This window comes from Lagenorhynchus albirostris, chromosome 11 (genome assembly GCF_949774975.1).
Source record: "Lagenorhynchus albirostris chromosome 11, mLagAlb1.1, whole genome shotgun sequence".
Classification (NCBI taxonomy): domain Eukaryota; kingdom Metazoa; phylum Chordata; class Mammalia; order Artiodactyla; family Delphinidae; genus Lagenorhynchus; species Lagenorhynchus albirostris.
Window position 1 is genome coordinate 100617471 of NC_083105.1, and position 14723 is coordinate 100632193.

At 63.1% G+C, this 14723-nt stretch overlaps 2 protein-coding genes across 5 annotated transcripts in view; one reads left to right on the top strand and one right to left on the bottom strand.

The window, feature by feature from the left end:
• The window catches only part of TSPAN11 (tetraspanin 11), a 64356-nt gene extending 60861 nt beyond the window's left edge, over positions 1-3495 (top strand). For 2 of the 3 annotated variants that reach the window (XM_060165600.1, XM_060165602.1), the window contains one exon: positions 2346-3495. In XM_060165600.1, coding sequence (XP_060021583.1) covers positions 2346-2358 — 13 coding nt within the window. In that variant the 3' untranslated portion in view covers positions 2359-3495. Of the gene's footprint in view, positions 1-803; positions 1179-2345 lie in introns of those variants that run through there. The other variant, XM_060165601.1, reaches the window with a different exon arrangement.
• Positions 3496-8281: 4786 nt separating this feature from the next.
• Positions 8282-14723, bottom strand: part of TSPAN9 (tetraspanin 9) — a 182593-nt gene continuing 176151 nt past the window's right edge. For both annotated transcript variants that reach the window (XM_060164317.1, XM_060164316.1), the window contains 5 exons: positions 14382-14456; positions 13135-13236; positions 12377-12508; positions 11965-12048; positions 8282-10599 (listed from right to left, as the gene is read on the bottom strand). In XM_060164317.1, coding sequence (XP_060020300.1) covers positions 10528-10599; positions 11965-12048; positions 12377-12508; positions 13135-13236; positions 14382-14456 — 465 coding nt within the window. In that variant the 3' untranslated portion in view covers positions 8282-10527. The remainder of the gene's footprint in view (positions 10600-11964; positions 12049-12376; positions 12509-13134; positions 13237-14381; positions 14457-14723) is intronic.

Consider the following 14723-nt stretch of genomic DNA (forward strand, 5'->3'; position numbering starts at 1 on the left):
GAACTTGGGGCTCAGAGGTTATGACTGAACCCAAGGTCACAGAGCCCCAGATAGAAGCTAACCCACTCCCACCCTGACATTCCCACAACGTAGGATGGAAACCTGAGCCCAGAAACATACAGGACAGCGAGATTGGGGTCTGCAGGTCATTTAAAGGGGAACTGAAAGATCTTATCGGAACGGCTTCTTGGACCTCCCTGGCCCATCCTTGATGCTTGTAATGACAGCCGGCTGCCGTCCCAAAAACCTCACAAGAGGCTAAAAGCATGCCGGCCTCCCTGTTAAAAAGCCCGCACGCGGCAAACACCGCCTCCAGGCAGGCTACCAGGAGAGGGCACCTCTCACCCGTGCCCCACACAGGCTGAGCCCAGCAGCCTGTCCAGCCCACCCTCTGCCATCTCCTGCTCCTGCAGCCCCTTTGGCCTGTGTGTTCCCTGCTCACAGCCGTCTGTGCTGAGTCCCCCATGTCCTCTGTCAGGAACGGGACACTGGGGGTCCCTCAGGGACTGGATAGTTTGGGCCCATTCCCCTATGGGAATCAGGGTGGTGTGTGTGTGCGTCCGTGCGTGCGTGCGTGTGTGAATGTGCACATCCTCGGCCCCTCTGCATGCATCAAAGTGGTGTGTGTGTGCATGTGCACATGTGTGTGTATACACGTGTGTGTACATGTGCCCACGTGTTGATGAGCACATCGTCTGCCCCTCTGCATGCATCAGGGTGGGGTGTGTGTGTGTGTGTGTGTGTGTGTGTGTGTGTGTGTGTTTGGACATGCGCTGACGTCCACCTCGCCGTGCCCTCCCCAGGGGCACCCTTGGGACACATGTCATGTACAGAGTGCGCGTGCTGGACGCTCAGCCCTCCGGGCCCTCCCCGGCATGAGAGGTGTGCCGTAGGGGATGCAGCCACAAGTCTGTGCTGGTCCAGCTGCCCCCATCTGGCCTCCCCCTGACAAGATGATCCTCCAGGACAAGTCATCAAACCATGAGGTGGGACAGGGCAGAGGGCCTGCACGCCACCTGGCTGGAATGACTGTGACCGCCACCCGCTTAAAGCCAGCGGGAGATGAGATAACCTCTTAAGCCACCTTTGAGCCCATGGCTCTGAATCCCAGAGGTGGATTAGCGCTGCTCTTAGCACCAAGTCTGAAAGCTGAAAGCTGTGTTCCCAGGGCGTGAAACTCCCGCGTGGGGACAGAGGGGAGGGAGGAGGGGGGCACAGAAGGGCTCGACCTCTGCTCCCTCCTTGAGTCTCTCAAAGAGAAACTAGGGTCTGCCAGCCCCACGCCGCCCTCATCAGCCTGTCCTCCTCCGTGTGCATCCGGAGGTACCCTGGAAAGATCAGGTCAGCAGCAGCCACTGGGAAAGATGGGGTACTGTTTCCTATATTTGGGAAACCCACCTGGACCCCTGTCCGCGGCACAGTCACGGGCTGCCCTCCCAGTGTCCCCTCCTGCGGGCCAGGAGCCGGAAGCCAGCAGCGCCACCTTCATCAGGGCCACGGCCCCAGCCCTGGGCCTCCTCGGTCTGATGCGGCCTCACCTCCGCGTTCTCAGTGCGTCCTCGCGGGTGAGGGAGGAGAGGAAGAGGAAGAAGCAAACAAAGAACAGGGTGGGGAACAAAGGTCCTCATCCTCTGCGTTTAGAGACGGGCAAGTGAGACGTGGGAGGCGACTGCCCAGCACTGCCCGGCTCTGGGCAGCTCGGAGATGGGACAGAGGGGCTGGCAGGCAGGCTCCCCGGGCCTGGGGCTGGGGCCGCGTCCCGAGCTGATTTACAAGATGAGCTGGTGACGGTCCTGGGCGCTCCACTGAGGACTTCAGTTTCCCCTCCTGCACGTCGGCCAGAGAATCGACTCCGGGGCCTTGTTTTTCTCTGGTATCTGAGAGCAGCAAGATGTAGACAGACTTTCCTCAGGAAAGACGGCTTCAGCCAGCAACGAGGGAGTGGCGGTGTCACCGTTCGGAATCTAATAAAACCAGGCCATCTCCAGAGAAGATCTGGGACCACAGAGCCGCCGTGTGGACGGGAAGCTGGTTCGACGTGCAGGCCCTCACCCAGGCCACAGAATTGCAATCTGCAGCTAACAGGGTCCCCGGGGATCCGTGACCATTCAAGTGTGAGAAATACCGCTCTTGGGTGTGGTTCTCAACGTGGTCCCCACCTCCACCCCCAGCATCACGTGGGAGCTTGTTAGAAATGCAGAGTCCCAGGCCCCCTGAGTCGGAATCTGCCCCTGATCAGGTCCCCAGGGGGCACTTGGGGGTGGGAAGCCCAGCTCCAGGGCGCCCTTGGCCGGCACACGGGCGGGCTCTGATTGCTCTGTCCCTCTGCTCTTTCCACCCGGCAGGTCTGCGGAATGATTCTCGCCTGCTGTTTGCACCGGAGAGTCCAGCTGCATTTATACTAACGGCCAACCTTGTCCCCGTCCCACTGCCCCTCGCAAGCTCAGGGGCCCAAATCCCATCGGCCAGGCCTGCGACATCAGTATCAGCTGGCCTAGAAGCTCCCGGAAACAACCCCCACTCTGTGCCCAGCCCCTTGGGACCCACAAGTGCCTGAGACCATGGCTCCTGCAGCCCCCACCCGGGCCGGGGACCCTCAGCCCCCTCCCTGCACTTCTGTGGGCTCACCGCCAGAACCCCCAGGCCGGGGACGGAGCCTGCTGGGAGACCACAGCCAGAGCCTCTCCAGGCATGGGCTCCCGAGGACCGCAGGGGGCTGGGCTCAGGCTGTGCCCCCTCCCTGCTCCTGAACCCTGAACCAGGGCTAGAAACCTTGGCCCCTCTGCGATGCTTACGTTGGGCCCGTGACCCTCCCATCTGTGCTCAGCATCCTTCCTCGTGCCTCCGCTAGGTGTGCTTTTCTCCCCCCCGGCCCAGGAAATGCATCAGGTGGGCAGGTAGGGTTGGCTCTGCCCCCAGAAGACCTAGCCTTCTGCCCACCACCACACCTTCTCACCTGGAAAGGAGTGTCAGGTGGCCCGGTTCCTTCCTGCAGGGCCGGGGTTGGGCGGCACAGGCGGGGTGGAGCCGCCAGGGCCGGGAGCAGGGTCCTGCCTTGGGCCCCTCCCCGGGAGAGGTCCCCAAGCCCCGTCTCTGGCCATATGCCCCTCGGCAGTCTCCTGTCCATGGCTTGAATCTCAGGGTCACCGATGCCAGTTCATTAAAAGGGAGGCCAGCTTTCCAGCAATCCCAGATTGCACCAAAGCCAAAAAACATGGTGCTGCGATTACCTTTGCTGCCCTCCAACTTCCTGGGATTCGTGCATATAATCGAAAAATAACCATAAGTCCCAAGTTCTCTGCAGGGCTAGAGGCCAGGCTGATGTCACACTCTCCCGCCGGTACCGGGACCCCGGGCCACCTCACTCCAGAGTGGCAGCATTTCTCCACGGGGACCAGTTCATTTGTCCCTGTCCCCAGATGCGGGGGGGGGCACTTTTCACCCCAAAGCAAAGCGGCTTCCATCGTAATTCAGAGAAGCTGGGGGACCCAGGTTGCCCAGTGTGAAGCCAGAAGGAAGTAAATGCTTCGTCTTTTGTGACAGAACGCGCTCGTTCTACTTCATTCACTCTTCTGTCTAGAAAACTTGCTTGAGGTGGGCGGGGCTGGGGTCCGTGGGAGCACCTGGGCCAGCGGGGCTTGGGTGGCCCCAAGACGGGGGTACGGGGTGGTGCGGGGGTCTGCAGGCTGGGCGCGAGCCCCTCGCCTGGTGTGAACCCGACAGTCCCGTTCACTATCTGAGCCCTCCATCCACCAGGGATGTCCCTGGGGGGAGCCCACCTTGCAGGGGAGTCCACAGCCCTGCCCTCCTCCTGTGTCACGCCCGCATCTTGGTCGAGATTATTCTCTGAACAACCACGGGGCCGCCCTCCGATGGCCTGGGTATCAGGCAGGGGCTGGACCCGGTCTAGGCACGTCTGAGCACATCTGTCTTGTTGGGCCGGCATGTCTGCTCACCTGCACCATCACCGTGAGCGTGAGTATGCACGCGTGTCTGCGCAAACGCTCAAGTGTGCCCGGGGGGCCGGCACACCTGCAGGCCCCTCCCCGCTGCACACAAGCACACTGCTGTCTACACAGGCTGGCAGTCAGCGGGGCCCCGGTCAGGTGGGTGGGCAGCACGAAACCTTTGCGAAGCTGTCCGCCTCGGTGCCCGCCGGCGGGCCCGTCGCCTGCCGCTCCATGCCAGCTCTGAGGGCCGGGCTGTCAGGCTGCAGTGGCTGGGCTGCCGCGAGCTGGGCCCTGCTTCCCTCCGTCCCCCAGCTGAGAATGGACAGGCTGTCAGTGGGGGCACAGGAAGCCCCGCTCCCGCTCTCCCCCTGCATCCATCGCTGGCTGAAGATGACGCAGTGGCTGAAGATGGTGACACAGTGACTGACGGCCGGCAGCGGGGCCTGGGGGAGCCTCTGGGTCAGGCCAGGGGGTGAAGAGGGCGGTCAGTAAAGCACGAACCCAGCCCTGTCCGTCAGCAAGGTCCAGACTCTGTCCTTGCGCTTTGTCGTCAGCCAGGCCAGCCGGAGCCAAGAGGGCTGATGGTCCCATTGGCGCCGTTTCACAAGGTGGGAACGGTTTCCACCAGACCCTTCAAAAGCTGTAAGTGTCCCTGAAAGTCCTTATCTGGTGTTTAGGGAACCCCAGGTTGGGGACCACAGATCAAATTTCACATGCTTTCCCTGAGTTGCCAACCAGTAAGTGAGAAGGCTGAGTCCTTTGGAACCGGGTCTGTTGACCCAGAGAAGATATCTATTGAGACTATATTGGCCCTGCAGGAATTCAGTGCAGGGAGAGGAAGGCAAAAGACCAGGAGCTTCCTGAGGCCATAGACCAGTGAGATGGCCTCACCTGTCCACACGCTGGATCAGCCTTGCTGCAGACGTCGGGCGAGGCTGGTTCCCTGAGCTCTGCAGCCACCCGAAGAAAAATCTCTGGGTGGCATCAGGCTCTACCCACCAGACCCCCAGAGCACACTGGGGCCTGGTTACACAGTCCCCCCTCTGCTCAGCACCAAGGGGCACTGAGGGCAGCTGGGCAGTGCTCAGGGGTGCCCCAGCTGCCATCCAAGCGCCTCGACAGGGAGAGCCCAGCAGCAGCTTCAACCGGAGAGCCTGGCCCGGGCACGCCCTGTGGAGGGTTGTTACGCTTTTTGTTAGTTTAAGGAGACACACTAGTCCGTCTCCATGGCTGCGTTACACTCAGCAAAAACAAGATGGCTAAATCAATAGCCTCCAATCTTTGCCGAACACTTTAAGAAGGAACCATTGCAATGCCAATACGTTTGTGTCCAAAATGACATTGACTTAATCTGACTTGTGTGGATTTGTTGAATGCTGCTACTGGACCAGCAGAGCAGAACAAGCCCCCTGGGGGAGGGGGGGAAGCTTGCCCACCGAGCCCGCACATCTCCCGAGCTCTATCCCGGCTCCACACTCCATCCAGCTCCGCCCCCCAGATCACTCTCTTCCAACTCCAGTTTTCAGCCAGGGGGATGCTCTTCCTTAGGGTCCCACCTCTTGTTTGGGGGCTCCTGAGGCCCCAGATTTGACCAGTGTCTTGCCAAGCACCTACTCTGGTTCAGAACAAGCTGGATGTCTTCTTTTTTTTAAAATTTATTTATTTTAATTTATTTATTTTTGGCTGTGTTGGGTCTTTGTTGCTGCGCGCAGGCTTTCTCTAGTTCTGGCGAGCGGGGGCTACTCTTTGTTGCAGTGTGTGGGCTTCTCATTGCGGTGGCTTCTCTTGTTGCGGAGCACGAACTCTAGGCGCATGGGCTTCAGTAGTTGCAGCATGTGGGTTCAGTAGTTGTGGCTTGCAGGCTCAGTAGTTGTGGCTTGCAGGCTCAGTAGTTGTGGCTCGTGGGCTCTAGAGCACAGGCTCAGTAGTTGTGGCCCATGGGCTTAGCTGCTCCATGGCATGTGGGATCTTCCCGGACCAGGGCTCGAACCCGTGTCCCCTGTATTGGCAGGTGGATTCTTAACCACTGCGCCACCAGGGAAGCCCTGGATGTTCCCCCATCCCGCTGGTAACTCCCTTCGTTCTCACGCTGTAGCCAGAGGCATGGCACGCAAGGGCAGAGCTGAGCCGGTCCCACGGGCTTCAAGCCTCTCAGCGGGCGCCCACTGCTCTTAGCTTAAAGTTCAAACTCACCCACCGGCTCACAGGCTGTGACCCCTGCCCAGCCAGGGCAGCTGCCTCTCACAGCACACCTGGCAGGAACCCAGCGCTCACAGTGCAGCCGGGATGCTCCAGGAGCAGACAGCACAGGGGCCAGGTGGCATCGCCGTGGGGCGCCCACGGGCTGGGGCAGGAGTAAGAGCAGGATGGCAGGGGGAGCGGCCCCACCGGCGCTCCTCTGACTTGGTTGGTCCTCAGCAGATGACGGAGGGTCACCTGCCCTCGGCCCCAAGGTCCCCCGGTAACTGTCCTTGGGGAGGCTCCCAGGGACCCCACTCCACTGGACCTTCGAGAGGGTCGCCTCAGACTCCTCAGTCCTCAGCGAACCCCCGGGGGCTTCGGGGCACAGCAGCCGTGGGAAGGGGTGCCAAGGCGGGTGCTCAGGACAATTCATGCCAGCCTGGCCTCCCCGAGGAGGGGGCAGATCTCCACGTGTGGAGGGACCCAGGGAGACCCCGTGCTGTACCCACCCTTCCTTCCCGCCCAGCCCGTCCACCCAGCCCTCTCCTGTTCCTTGTCACTGTGACGATGACAGCAGAGGAAAACCCCCAAGCCAGAACCCCAGCTGAGGGAGCTGGGAGCCTCCCGCTGCCGCTGGCCGGCAGATCAGGGCTCTCGTGCTCCAATGCCGCCCTCCGTCCCCGCCGACCATCTCTTGCTGACGGGTGCTTCCCGCCCTCTGAAGGCCGTCCCAGGGCCACCCTCAGCGGGTGCGGCCCCCTCAGTCCTGGGAGAGACGCCAGGCCCACACGAACCCAGGAACCTCGCAGGGACCGGGGAGAGGCTGTACCTAGAGCTGACAGCCCCGCCCCACTGGGGGCCTCTGAGAACTTGTTCCTGGCCCCGCCCTCACACGCTTACAGGACCCCAGGACTGGCCATCTGTGGCGGGTGGCAGACACCGAGGCGGGAGCTGGCCTCTCGCGCGGCCAGGCCGCCGGGACAGGCCCCTGACCCCAGAGAGCCCTCCCCACCCAGCAGATCTGTAGCTGGGCCCGAGGAGGTGGCGAGAGGCCCTTGCTGTGGGCTGTGCGTGGACAAGGCAGGCTGGTCCCCACAGCAACACCTCGTGGAAAAGCCACAGTCGTGGCTCCGTGGACACAAACACCACAGAGACAGGCTGCGCGTGCTTTTGACACGTTATCAGTTTTTATTTAAAAACATGCTAAAAACATGGCGTTCCGTAAGCCAGGACCAGGAGGAAGGAAGCGCACAGATACGGCATCGCAAGCAGAAAAGTGCATTGAAAACAGCACGCGTGCCCCCCCGCTCGGCCATGCTGCCCCAGCGGGCAGCGTGTGGGCACAAGCCCCAGGCCTGGCCCTCGAGGGGCCCGGTCAGCGTGGCGAGGCAAGGACACGGCCTGGACTTGGCCTCGTGGCGGCGGAGCGGGGGGATGGGAGAACAGGAACGCAAGAGGCCGGCCCTGAAGGGCCGAGGGGCGGGGGGACCTCAGGCACCCGGCTCCCGCTCCGTCCTGGCTGGGTCGCTGCTGTTAGCACCTCCACCAGCGGTGGGCAGGGGCCGGAGAGGCGGGACATCCTTTCCATCCACCTGGACCACTCTTTGGCCACCAGAGCAAGGACGGACGGCCATCTGGTCCAAGTGAAACCAGAACACCTGCACGAGGGCCTGGGGTGGGCCAGCAACCTTTCCAGGGTGAGGGGCCACGACGCAGGCCCACGCTGGAGGGGACAGAGGAGAGGGCCTCCAGCGGGGGAACAGGGGTCGGCACCTGATGGGGTCCCCAAGGGCCGTGCTCAGCCCTGCTGGCTCACCTCCCTTGCGAGACGGCTGCAGAGAGAGGCCGAGTGGAGACAGGCACTCCCCTGACGTCTGCAGGACCTTGGCCTTGGGAGTCAACTCTGTAAACCGCCTGCATCAGACCCCACTGAGCTAACTGTGACCTTGGCAGGGGAGTCGCCAAGGAGGGGTTTCCCTCAGGTAGTGCTGCGCTCGACAGCAGGGTCGGGAGAAACCGAGCAGGTGCTGGGCCCCATCACTGACGTCACACGGCGCGGTGGGGACCGCTCTGCATGATGGGAGAGGGCCTGGAAGGAGCCCCCCCCCCGCCCCCGTGCGCGGACTCGGCCGAATCACGGAACAGCCAAGCACAGGGTCAGGCGAGAAGGCAGTTTGGGGAACTGTGGACAAGGCTCTGTGGACAGACGGATGGGGCAGGGGCTGGCGGGAGGAGGGGGCCGGAGGACGCCCCTTGAAGCCCCAGAAACAGAAGATGCCAGCGAGGCCATACACCACCAAGGTGCTAGGCTTTCGCTGCTGATTTTAACAAAAATTTTACGTTGCATTGATAGGCGTAAACCCCCCCCCCCAGGATAAACCCACTACGCAGCAGTGCCGCTGCGCCACCCAAATGCTCGTTTGTGGAGGGTCCCTCGCGGCGGAATGGTGGTGCGTCCTCTCTGGGCTCTGCAGACCTGGGCTCCCGGGAAGGCAGGGCCAGAGGGCGGGGAAGGCCTGTCCCCTGTGGCCTCCGCCCACGGCCCTGCCCACAGGCTTTCCCATGAGCACCCACTCCCGTCTCAGGAGGTGGTCTCTGCTCTGCCCAACCCGCTGAGCGCGCCCTACTCTCTGCTGCCCCGCACCCAGAAGCTCGACTCCCGAGCGCACCAAAAGCTCTGTACTGGTCCCAACCGTCTTGTACTTAAGGGAGAAGGGGGCTGCTGGCTGGGTGGCCAGGTCTCAGCTCTCGGAACAGACAGGTGGAGGCTGGGGAGGAGATAGGGCCCCCCAGGAGGTCAGGGCACCCATCCAACAGTGCAGAACAAAGGCAGCGCCCAGGTGAGGCCCACCTGGGGAAGCACCAGCTGGTGGGGAAACCTTTCCAATCTCAGCCCCATGGACTCTTATTTTTTTAACTGCACAACTTGCTTAGACCAGCATGAACCCTAGTCGGGGCACCCCGCTGCAGTCAGATGCCCCCCAACTGTCCATCTCCAGGCCCTGACTCAGGCTGCTCTGTCCTGGGGCTACCGTAACAGGATCCCGTCTGACCCCTCTTGGGTCTCGGTACTCTGCCTTGGGGTCGCAGAGGACGTGATCACCAGTCACCTCCGCATCGATGAACCCCAGGGAAGGAGATGAGGTCCTGGGACCCGGTGGACGTCTCTCCCTCCCTCCAGCAGGGAGTCAGCAGCTGAGTGACTCTGGCTGGAGCGACCACGGCTCCGCCCTCCCCTCTGGTGGTCGTGGGTCCTCTGCCGCTGTCTGAGCAGCTCCACGGAAGGACCGCTTCCCCTTCCAGAAGCAATGTGAGAGAGTAAGCAGCGTCTGAACTACAGAGGTATTTGTCCAAGAGTTTCTAGCAGGAATGTCTGTGAAATAACGTGTTTGCAGAACCTGTCGCGGGAATGCCCGCAGGGGTGGAAGGGGAGCCTCCCGGGCCCACAGAGGGCAGGAGGGAGGAAGAAGGGAAAAGGAACTGCTCATCAGTGACGCATAAGGACCCACGACCGCTCGGCCTCGTTCCCAAGCAAAGCACCCGCAGCCCCCAGAGGACCTCCGGCCCGGGCCTCTCACGCGGCCTGGGCCTCGGCAAACGCTGCACCCTGCAGGCCTCGCCCCCGCACGGCCTCCTGTGCCTCCGTCTCCCCTGCCCCTCCCGGGCTCCCTGCTCCCCCACCCTCAGTGCATCCTGGCGAGAGCCTCCTGAGTGTGCACAGCGGTCTGTCCTGACAGAAACCGGGCGGACACGCCCTGTCCCTGCCTGTCCCCACCCTCAGAAAGAAAATCAAACCGTTACAGAAATCAACGCAGTAAAAAGTTATAAATCAGAAAGCTAACCCTAAACGTATCCAAGAGATAGTATTCCTGAATAATCGTAATCAGAGTAAAATAAAATAGAAAAGTTACACTGTAAGGTATAAAAAGCCTGGGCGAGATGTTTCCAGGGGCCCGGCCGGGAGACGGTCAGCCCCGCCCGCGTCCGCGCACCCGCTCTCCGGGTGGCCAGGGGCACCGGGGCCTCCGCCGCGAAGTCTCTCCACCGGGAGGGAGCCCTGCGCCTCCCGCCCCACGCCACGCGGGGACAAAGTGTCAGCGGAGGAAGGACAGGGCAGAAGCGCACTGGTGCCGGGGGGCCCCCGGAGCACAGCCCCTGCCCACCCCGTCTTCTTTGGCAAATACACAGGAATCCGGGCACCCCGGCACCCCGAGGTCTCTGCACCTCCTCCTCCCTGGCCTCCGCCCGCCGAGAAGGCTGCAGCGGGCGGCGGGGAAGGCGGGCCGGGGCGGCGGGCGCAGGGGTCAGCAGTCTGGAGGGTGCGGGCAGGCGACACAAGCTGAAGGCCTCTTCCCTGGCGCAGTGTCCGCGGGGCCGGGGCGTTCGGCCGGCCCGCTCAGGCGTCATATTTTTTCCCAGTCCGGTGGATGTGCTGGAAGAGGGTCATGGAGAAGGCCATGCCCAGAATCTGAAAGACACGGGGAAGGCCTCAGATGGGGGCCACGGGCACCCAGAGTGCGTGAGGCAGCCCCCTGCAGGATGCAGATGCTGGCGGAGTGAGAACGATGCAGAAAAGGGGAGGCCGCACGTGGGGACCTCGGCCGCTTGGACTGTCCGTGCGGGACGTCACCGAGCTTCGAGGCCCAGAAACCTGCCGTCTCAGAGCGCTGCGGTGAGGGCAGGACCTGACCCTAAGTGGCAGCCGACGGGGAGCTGGGGGCGTGGGGGTAGCGGCAGGACGTGGACAGCCCCCCGCCTCACTTCCGCGGGGTCCTGGGGTACATGGCGTGGCGTCTGACCGCTGCTCCGCTGGGAGGAAGTTACCACTCATCTGGGTCCCCTCAGCCCCCCCATCCCGAGCGGAGCAGAATGTGCAGGAAGCCAGCCTGCGGCCTCCCGGGCACCGGCACTCGCCGCGAATCGCGCGGCCAAGGACACCGTACTTCCCGTGGCACTCACACTCAAGGTCTGCCCGTGACCTTGGAGACCGAGGGGCCCAGCCTGGCCCCGGCGTCCTGGTCCAGGCCGGGCTGCAGGCAGCCCCGAGCCGAGCCCCACTCTTGCTCCCATGAGCCCGTCTTCCGTCAGAGCCCTGAGCAGGGACAGTGGCTTGTCTGCTAAGCTCGGAGGCTCGCAGATGACCAGACATGGTCCGGCCCGCGGGGTTTAGGGAAGAAAAGGGACCTCGTGCAGGAGCTCATCTCCCCGTGGATGGACCAGTCAGGGTCAGGTGGTCACCAAGGGTAGGAGTTACACACAAGTGGGCAAGGGGGAGCCCATAATGCCCCCCCAGAAAGGCCGGGGGCTCCTGCTCTCACCACGTCAGCCTTCTCTTCAAGGAGGGAGCCGGGGGCCCCTGCGAGTCCCCCTCCGTCACCCACGCTGGGCCTTGCACAGCATGACCGCCCGCGAAACGCTGGCTGAGGGCAGCGAGCCCTTCCCGAGCACCTCCCCTGTGCGACGTGTCGGCTATTAAACTCACATAACGCTGAGAAGCGGCCCACGATCACGCCCACTACGCGGATGTGTAAACGAAGGCACAGCGGCTCAGCCACCTGCCAGGTCGCACGTATCCCACGGGATGGGGCAGACCCCACGGAGGCACCTGTAGGCCTTGCTCACAGCTGACGCCTGAGGACTCACCGCCGTTCAGTTCAGTCACAGGGTAAACGTCCCCGTGCTGTGGGGACAGGCACGTCACAGGCAAACCCATGGGGGCTTCCTACAGGCTCGCACAGGCCCCGGGGGCGCAGCCCGGGCGGGGAGGGGCAGGTCGGTCCTCTCTACCTCGGGCTTTGGGGCTGGGCTGCGCGAGGCTGGACGGCCCCCTTACCTGCACGATCAGGATGCACATCCCCACCGTGCCGAGCACGTGTTTATTGTCATCAAACCACATCTTCACCTTCTCGTAGCAGCCCTGGGGAGCGAGGACCAGAGCTTCAGGCGCCGGCGTGACCCTCTCTGCGCCTCTGCCCCTGCCCCCGGCCCCGGTCCTCTTGCCTTCGAGCATCTCCCCCAGGGGTTCCGCCTACAAGGCCCCGCCGCACAGCCCCAGACCCCATTCCCTCCGACCTCCAACGCCCCCAGATGTGGGCCCAGATCCCCCACTGCCCACCTGCCTTCTGGCTTCAGGCCTGTGCATCCCCGCCCGTCCCACATTAAGCCACCTCCTTGGTGGCCCGGGCCACCGTCCCCAGGCTGTCCACCGCACGGACCCCTGGGGTGGGGTGGGGGTGCAGCCTCACCGTCCTCCACACGGGGGCGCTGCTGTTGCGCCCACAGCCCTGGGAGTTCTCCATGCAGCAGCGGTCGGGAACCGTGTTCTCCCCCAGCACCGGGTACCAGTCTGTGTAGTCGGTGACACCACAGCACCGCATCTGCAGGGGGAGGGGCCCAGGGTCAGACGGGCCACACCCGGCTTCCCCGTTGGGCTTCCCCTGTCACCCGGCCCAGGGGTGACAGCCTTCTTGTCCCTTCTTTGGGCCTCAGCCGGGCCCAGGGGAGGAAGTGATCGCTCCTTCCTGGAGGCTGGATGGGGAGAAGGCAATGTCACCTGCCCTCTGAGCTGGGCGCTGGGCGCTGGGCGCTGGGCAGGCCGCTCAGCCCTCCGCTCGCCCACCAGCCCCCTGGCTCTTGGCTCTGTGGATCGCCCAAGCTGGCTGTAGCACCCTGCCCCCTCGCGCTGTGCTAACTCCTTTCCTCTTAGAACAGAACCTCTTGAGTCATGACAAGGGAGGCAACCCTGCTGCTAAAATAAGTTGTCGTTCGTGCCAAAGCTTCAGAAAGGAAGGGCTTGGACGAGGTGCCCTCTCGATCATCCGTCCTTCCCAGCTCCCTGGGCCCCGCAGCTGCAGGCCACGTCCAGGCCCTGCTTGCCGTCCTCCCCGACCCCCTCACCCCTCTGCGGCTGCCACACGGTGTCTGACCCAGAAGGCCAGGGTGCCCAGCCGGGTCCCAGAGTCTGAGGCCAGGCCCCGCCCCCCCACCCAGCACGACCCCGCACCTCGGCCTGAATGATGTTCCAGGCGTTCTTAAGCCCCACGTTGTTCTCCGAGTTGTACAGCAGCAGGCCTTCCTTCAGGTCCTTCCTGGCGTTCTCATTCACCTGGCAGGTGAGGGCAGACAGGTCGGGCGAGAGCAGGAGGCCGCCCCGCTCCCCAGCTCTCCCAGGTCAGCCAGGACAGCTGGCCACAGCTCTCCCGGGCGGGGGAGGCCCGCCGGGGGCCGGGCGGTGACCCTGGAGAGCCGAGCTCTTCGGGCCAGAGCTGTGACACGGAGGCGGGGACAGCCCAAGCCCCTCAGCTGCCCTGGTCCCAGGACCAGCCCCGCACAGGCCACCTGCCTCCAGGCCATGACACCCCCCAACGCTGCCCCTGTCGGGACACACCCTGGGAACGGCAGGGTGCGGATCAGCCGTCCCGAGCGTGGGCCACCTCTGCTGTGTCTGTGAAGCTGGAAAATAGCCTCTATCTCTGGGGTTGTGAGAGCTAAAGGAAAGACTCCCAAAAAGAGCTGGGAACAAGGCTGGCCCGCAGGGATCTCGCAGTATTATTCGTGCCTCCTTTTCAGAGATGCAAAGGAACTACTGTTACAAATCCTGAGAGTGCCTCTCCCTCTCAGCGTGGCCCGGGCGCCTCCTTCAGGACCCAAGGAGAAGATGGTAACACGGTTCTGGGTACAACGCACCCAAAGGGCCCACCGAGCCCAAAGCCCGCGCTTGGCCAATCGTTCCTGGTGGTCCCAGAAGAAGTTCCCCAACTTTGCAGGGAACCGTCCAGCCTGGCGGGGTCGCCAGGGGTCCCCGCTCCACCCTCCTGACCCCCCGGGGCAGCCTGGGAGCAGCTGTCTGTCCCCAAAGGTCTCTGGACGTGGAATCACAGCTGCCTCCACTGTGAGCCCTACGCACTGTCACCTGGAAGTTTCCCCTGTGTTACCAATAGGTTACCCTCGTATCACCCAGCCCAGGCACCTAGTGAGCTCTGCATCCCTTCCCCACAACTGTGTTTGAATACTCCCAGTGACGGGGAGCTCACTGCCAGAGGCCGTCCGTGGCATCCCGTGGTCATTGGAGGACGCCACTTCCTAAGACTACACTAGGTAATGAGCCCCCACCAAAACCTCTCCTCCAGGCCCTTCTTAGCTCTCCTCTCCTCACAAGTATGAACTGTCACTGCTTTCCCTCCGGCTTCCCAGACCCAACCCCAGGGGCAAGGAAGTTCCATACGCCCCCTCCCCTCCTGGAAGGCTTACCTTGTCCGTGTAGACAAAGAAGAGGATAATTAAGATCAGCTCCGCCAGGAGGGTGATCAACAAGACGATGAAAAACTGCAAAGAGAAGGTGCAGGCGTGGGCACGTGGCAGCGGTCCCGGCCGGGGACGGGGTGCAAACGGGGTGGCCGGGGACAGGTAACACCTAGACAGGACTTCCCAGGTACGGGAGAGGCCACGGCTCCTGAGGACTCCCAGATGGGGAGGGCAGGGAGAGGAGGCAGACACCAGTCAAGGAGTGGGAGGGCCACCTAGGGCAGGGGCAGCCGATCATGAGGAAGAGGGGTGGGGTCAGGCAAAGACCATTCTAGGAGCTACTTCTCC